The sequence below is a fragment of the Macadamia integrifolia genome, chromosome 5 (assembly GCF_013358625.1).
Source record: "Macadamia integrifolia cultivar HAES 741 chromosome 5, SCU_Mint_v3, whole genome shotgun sequence".
Lineage (NCBI taxonomy): Eukaryota > Viridiplantae > Streptophyta > Magnoliopsida > Proteales > Proteaceae > Macadamia > Macadamia integrifolia.
Window position 1 is genome coordinate 8358225 of NC_056561.1, and position 7219 is coordinate 8365443.

General features: G+C 37.6%; 1 protein-coding gene across 1 annotated transcript in view; it reads left to right on the plus strand.

The window, feature by feature from the left end:
• Nucleotides 1-7219, plus strand: part of LOC122079699 (protein unc-50 homolog) — an 11996-nt gene that overhangs the window by 2773 nt on the left and 2004 nt on the right. Inside the window, exons 3-5 of the mRNA XM_042646379.1 lie at nt 1906-1998; nt 3654-3749; nt 5335-5403. Of these exons, the coding sequence (XP_042502313.1) occupies nt 1906-1998; nt 3654-3749; nt 5335-5403 (258 nt within the window). The remainder of the gene's footprint in view (nt 1-1905; nt 1999-3653; nt 3750-5334; nt 5404-7219) is intronic.

Below are 7219 nucleotides of genomic sequence, written 5' to 3' on the forward strand. Positions count from 1 at the left end.
AAAAAAAAAAAAAAAAAAAAAAAAAATGTCTTTTCTCTTGATAAAATTTTACCAAAAAAAAAAAATCTCTTAATAAAATCTATTGTTGTGCATTGGTTGGGGAGGGGAAGAAAAATCGACGTTCCCCAAATAAGAAGATGAAGAACAGAAGGGTATGGACACAAATAGAAAACAGAAAGATGAAAGATGGCCCTTTAGCAACTTCAAACCTCAAGCAAACCACCGTTGAAGAGACTTGGAGAAATTGCTAAACTTGAATCCTGCCCTACTGTCAATTGACTTATAATGTGAGCAAGCTCTCATGAACCCTTCTTTCTGAAGCCAATGGGATTTCATGAATTTCCTTACAACAACTACACTCTGGAAAGCCTTCATCACTTTTAAGCGTGTGGCAGTGATATTTGACTTTATGAGTAGCTTCTATAATTGGGCTTGAGGCCTGAGGGTTTGTAAGTGCTTTCTTTTCAGGGGTGAATTGATTTCTGAACTCACTCAAATGAACTCAACAAAGCCATTCCCAACTACTAGGAATCTGCTAATGGAGCTGTGTTCTCTCGCACTCATCTTGAATTAACATCCATTTAAATTTGATTTTACCTTGTCTCCCATCAGGGGAACTTGAGCTAGGTCCTCTTGGTTTAGGAGAGGCACCAAGCTGCTTAATTTCAATTCCCTCAAAAAGTTTTACGCTGTTCACTTCTTTGAAATCTTTATTATTGAAACCCAGTGGTACTCCATTGCTCATTTGTTTTCATGATGCTCTGTCATTCTAAGGCCTTGGTCTCAAATGTTCCCTTGGGTCATTTCTCAAATACCTCCATGATGACTGAATGGATGCATTTCAGGAAAAAGGTTGCAGATAGCGAAATCAATCTTACAATAGCTGTTATGGCTGAGAAATATCTTGAAACTCCTGCTGGACAATTATTCAAATTGGAAAGAAAAAAAAAACATATGATTGAATTGTTAAGAACAAGAAATTATTCTTTGACTTATCCAATAAAAAGTCATGAATTAGATTAAGATGACAGAATTAGGGCTAGGATATAATTGTTTTCTAAAATGAGATCAAATTGGTATAGAGCTGGTTTGATTGAGGGCTGTAGGGGGTCAGTTCAGAATAGGTAAACTTCAGTTTTAAAAAAATGCATAGGATATGTAGGTTAACTTGACCATAAATCCATGTAGGGTGGAATGTTGTTATGTACTTAATGTGGCACTGTGGGTTTGATGCTTCACTCAGGCGGAGCAATTTTCAGTTGGGGTGGACAGGGGTATAGGCTGTCGGAAATGATCCGGAAGGTAGGTTTATAATAAGACAAATTTAAGAAAGAACCAGAGGAGATTGGAAGAGATGTAGAAAGAAGGGATACTTTACCTAGGCTTCCTCCTACAGAGATCTCTTGCTGTTGAAACATAATTTCTACACAGTTCACCATGACACCACATGTTGGGTTTATAGTGTATATGAATAGATTCTAAACAATAAAGATGACATAATTGGCCTTAAGCAACTCTGGACGACCACTATAATAAAGAACTGAATGGAAACTCTTAATTCTGAAGAATGATTATGAAAGTACCTGTGTAGGCTCAAAACACCTCAAAGAAAAATAATTTTCGATTAAACTCTTTTACCTCCACTTATTGGCCTAAAATAATCCAGATATTGCCCTTTTGTCCACCTTGAATTTAGGTTTCCATGGCTGCTTCAGTAACTCAATGCTGAAGTGCTGTCCGTAGTCATATTTTCTAGGATGCTCTAAATTATTTTTCTAGAAGAGTAGTTTCACATTCTTGCTTCTTAATGTATGCTACTTTCATAGGAAATGTAAAATAAAATACCATAGTTCTCATTTCAATATTTATATGATGTTTTGGCCTTTGTTCTTGGTTGTTGTTTTCAGAAACCAAGAACCAGTGGGCACGAGATGATCCTGCTTTTGTTGTAATATGCAGTTTGCTCTTGATAGTTGCAACTTCTGCCTATTGTGTAGCGTAAGTTTCTCATATACATGCCGCTCATAAGATGTATCTATCAATGAGATGAATACTGGCTGTCTGTCAACTCTAACATGTATTTGAAGTGTCATAATTTTCTTATAAAATTATTGAAACTAATTTCTCATGAAAAGTTATTTAACTTGAAGATTTGAAGTTTTTTTCTTTAAATGTTGGCACCCAAATATTGTTAATCACTTAATCTCTTAAAAATGGTACATAGAACTTGTCTAAAGAGGAACCTAAGTCTGGTTTTGCATAACGCCTCTTTCCTATATATTATTTCCATTTTTGGTTTTTTGGTTTTCAAGTTTAGTCCAGTGGAAAATCTCCCAGGAGTTATTCTTACCGAAGGACTACTAAAGCAAGAGTTATGACTTATGACATGAAGAGTCATTTGCAAAATGATTCTCAAGTATGTTACATTCTGGAAGTCATTCTAAAGTAGTTGTCAAGGCTACTAGGCAACCCAAAGCATTGAAGGGGCATCTAGGTAACGTGAAGAGCAATGTTGATTTTGTATAATTATGCTTATATGAAACATTGAAGCCATATCAATGCAATATGATATAATTATGCTAGTAATAACCTAATATGAGAAAACCAATATGAAATAAAGAAAGTATTAGAAACAATATTATTAAGAATAACTGCCAATATGCAATCAGAAATTAATTCCATTTTCTTAAGAATAACAGCCCATATGCAAGGTAGTGAACATCCACGGACAAAAACTGTGTGCAATGAAAAAACAGAGAAGAGAAGAAAAGAAAGGGAAGGGGAGGTAAAAAATGGAAACAGAAGCAGCATGACACAGAGAAGAAAACAGAAGCAGACGAAGAAAAAGAAAAAGGAAAAGGAGGGAAAGAAAAAAAAGAAGAACCGGAGGAAGACATACTTGTCACCGGAGGGAGAGTCACAAGTGGTGTGGGTGTACACTGGAATAGCTGGGATTCATAGGCGCAAGTCAGGTGTTTCAGTTGGAGTAAGAGAGTTGAGGGTGTGTGTGAATTATCAATGACTTCTATTCTCATTTTTCTTCTCTCTCTCTCTCTTTTCTTCTTTTGACATGCAACATGATTTCATGTATCACATGTGTTTCATAGTCCTGAACCCATACAATTAATAAGGTTATAAAAGGAAAGGGCATATGCGGGGCACAAGGCTCCCGCATGTACGAGGTCCCCGCTAGGGGGGGGGTTTGAGAACTACGCAGCCTTATCCCGAGAATGTCGGGAGGCTGTTTCGACCGCTTGACCACCAGGTTGCAGCATTCGTACCTTACGATTGATAACATCAAATAATATGGTCTCAGCCTAGGCCACAAGGTGTCGAAGGCAATGCCTAGGCGACACCCAGGTGATCAAGGCGAGTCTCCTTTCCGGCATCAAGTAAGGCGTACTGTGCCTTGGATCAGAGAATGCACCTAGAAGCTTAAGAGGTGCCTGCATGACTCCTTGACAACTAAACTAAACTGAACCCATTTCCAAACTCTTCTAGTTCCGAACTGTCATGGCTCAATTCTTTATAACAAAATGGATTACATAAGTGTTTGGTTTAGATTGCTTGCCTTCTTTCATTTGCATAAACTTGATTGACCCTTTCCCATGCTAATTTTGATTCTGCTTTGCTTATTTTTATTTCAATTTCAGGTATGATCATAGTGTGGCTCATGCTGTTTTCACGGTTATCTCTGTCCTGGTTTTTCATTTCTTGATAACTGGAGTAATACTGGCAACGTGTTGTTGGTAAGACTTAGCTTTCAAGATAGACATTGTTTGTATGATATATTAGATTACCCCTATTACCCAATATATGATAGGTGATGTGAACTGAATCTCTTTTTTGCATGGCTATGTTTTAGCCCATTTATAGTACTGGATGCTTTTAATGTCTTATCTAAGACTTTAGGTATTTGTACTTAAGATTGATTCTCTTCCCAACAGAACTTACCCATGTGAATATATTTATTTTGTGCTGAGCTATGGTGCCATCCTTCAATGTGATTTTAAGAACTCAAAAAAATGTGATTGTGAGTACTCAGGTTCGAGAGTGAGGGTAGCCACTTAATGCAGAAAAATCTGAGGACCAAGTCCAGTCTACCCATTGTGAGACACTTTGGAAGTGCGTCCTACCAGGTTGCAGACCTTCCAATATACAACAGGGTCCTTTTTAGGTGTTTGTGGAAGAACACGATGAAATATCAGGGAGAATACTTGTCCCGATGTGTCTTTAAGGTAGTTGAATACTTTAGGGTTCAATTTTGGGGGGATGGTATTTTATCTGAAATTTGCCTGTGGTTGTACAACCTGGTGGTAAACAAAGGGTTATGGCTAACCAGGTATTTGAAGTGGTTAGGCTCAATTGTCTACTGTCATTTTGATTGATCATTTCGCTACCTCCTCATGGGACAATAAAACTATTTACTTGACATTTTATCATGTGATAGGAATAGAAGGATGGTATTGTGGGATCAGTTCTCAGTGAAAGCATATTTTTAATTCCTTTGTGGAGAGGATTCCAATATTGTGACAGGGCCATTATTTGGAGGAGCTCTGCTCCCTCAGGATTGCTGTTTTTGCTTGAATTTGTTCCTTAAGAGGCTGTTAACCTTTGGTCAGTTCAAAGGCAGCAGGGGTTTGGAATTTTACTTGGCCTTCTTCTCCCTTGCTTGAAGCTTCTGTTTACTAATTGGCCAACATTGACTTCCCTTGCTAAGGCTGACACCCGATGTTGTGTTTGATTCCGCTGCTACCTGCTGGTTAGTGTGGATTGAGTGGAAGAGATTTTGTGGATAAAAGAAGTATTTCTCAGCTCTGGGTCAACATAGGCCAATACTTGGTCAATGGGGGGTGTCTGTATCCAAGGAATTTGATGATTTTAACATTGTGGACCTTGGATATCAATGGTAGTTAGAAAACTGATACTGCACTATGCAAATACATATACATTGTAGTTTTTCTATAGCACTGTTTTTTTATCTGCTGTACAAGTGTTTTGCCCTTTTCGGTGGGTATAATATGTAAGTTTCTACTCTATTAATGGAAAAAAAAAATTGTTTGTGCAGATCAAAATGATAATTATCATAATAGTTGTCATCTACTAAATATTTTAACAACATATGCCCTCAATAATTTAATATTACCAGAACAGGTGCACAAAGAGAGTCATGTATGAATTTTTTTTCTGGCAGAACTGTAGAACCGAAATTATAAGGGCAATTTAGATTATGTAAAAGAGAGAAATACGAGCTACTGACTGACCTGACCTGTAACTGTAGATTGTAGGTGTATTAAATTATTGATATAAATAGTTCTTTCCATGCGCATGCAGGTTCCTGACAAATTCTTATCTTCGTGAGGAGGTCGCAAATAGCCATGTGGTTGAGCAGCGGGTTGAATGGCAAGTCATGGAATTAAAATCTCTTCTGTTAATTATGCTAGTTGCAACAGCTTAACAGAATTTTGAATGAATGGTGATGATTGTTTTTTCTCATCTTAATTATCAACTGTATATTCTCAGAAATATGAAATTTATTTGTCATTGATCAACACAGCTTAGCTTATGCTTATATGCTAGCATAAAGTTGGCAGTTGGCATTTAAACCTTTAGCCAGTATGTTCAAACATAAAATCTGGTGCAAAGAAATTGTGATAAGGCTTAATTGAGTTGAGGGTTACTAGTCAATGGTCACATTGTTGTTCTATCATCACAATCTCTTATATGATTTCCTTTCCTTTTTAATTAGAAAAAATTGATGAAAGAATTCTTAGCATCTTTACTGCCTATTTATTTTGAATTGGATTGAATGCCTAGTGTTTTCCTTGCAAAATATAGGTTTAGTTCATATTAATTGAGTCAAGGAAATAGGAGTGATATAGAATCACAGGGGAAGAATTGATAAGAAAAGAAACAATTAGCTTTGGGTTGATGACAAACATGTTTTTAGCAGCTGAATGGGGATGGAGGATCCATTTAACGGTAACCAGGCTTGTGGGGTTGTCTTTGTTGAAATAGGATTAGCATCTTATGAACCTTCAGAGTTGCATGTCTGCTTTTGAATGGTGAAGGCATAACTAACATTAGTAGGTGTAATCTATACCCCCATGCTAACAACAATCAAGATTGAAAATATCGGAGTTGGACATGGGATTGGGCTGATTGGCCTCCATCAATCTCAATTGGATCACATTGGATATTGGAATCAGGAAGAAGTAAAGATTTCCACAGATCTGTGATTTTTTGGAGACTTTTTTTTTGTTGAACTCTTGTATATCTTGTTACAAGACGTAGTTTCATTGTCTTTCTGCTACTTCGCTGACTAAGCAAAGGAAAACAACAAAAACAACTCAGCCTTTTCCCAACTAAATAGGTTCGGCTACATGGATCCGTCAAAGAAAAGGATAAAAGGAAGAAGAGGGAAAAGGGAAAAAGATAAAGAAACGAAACAAGGCAATGGAACACCTTTGGGCCATCCCACCTAAACTCAGTCGGCAACATGGATCTTTGCCCTCCAAACAGCTTTGTTTGATGTTATACTAGGGTCAAGCCCTAGCTTCTACATGTCTTTCCTTACCAACTCATCAATAGTCATTTTAGGTCTGCCCCTAGCTCTTCTAGCTCCTTCGAACTGGATCTGATTACTCCTCCTTAGTCCTTATTGGAGCATCCCAAGGCCTTCTTTAAAGCGGCATTCTTGGAGCTTGTCCTAAATCGGGGCCACTCCCAACTCAGCTCTTACCCTGTCATTTCTCACTCCATCTCTCCTAGTTTTGCCGCACATCCATCTCAACATCCGCTTTTCTGCTACACTCAACTTATCTATGTTACACTTCTTGACTGCATGCCCAATATTCCGCCCCATACGACATAGCTGGTTTTACGACCATCCTAAGAACTTTTCTTTAAGTTTGAGAGGAATACGTCAATCACACAACATTTCAAATGCACATCTCCACTTCATCCATGCTTCTTTAATTTTGTGAGAAACATCATTATCTATTTCACCATCCTTGTCAGTAAATATCTAAAGCAGTTGCTTTACGGATCTCTCTCCTCAAGTTTCACCACATCGGTGCATTCATGGCTGATTCAAAAGAGTTGAGAAATCGTGCATAATCGGAATTGATGTCTATCAATTTTTGCCAATTCTGAACCATGACAACAACCTCAATGGGTATGTCATTTTGGTCCAAACCCCCCCCCCCAACTCAAAAAA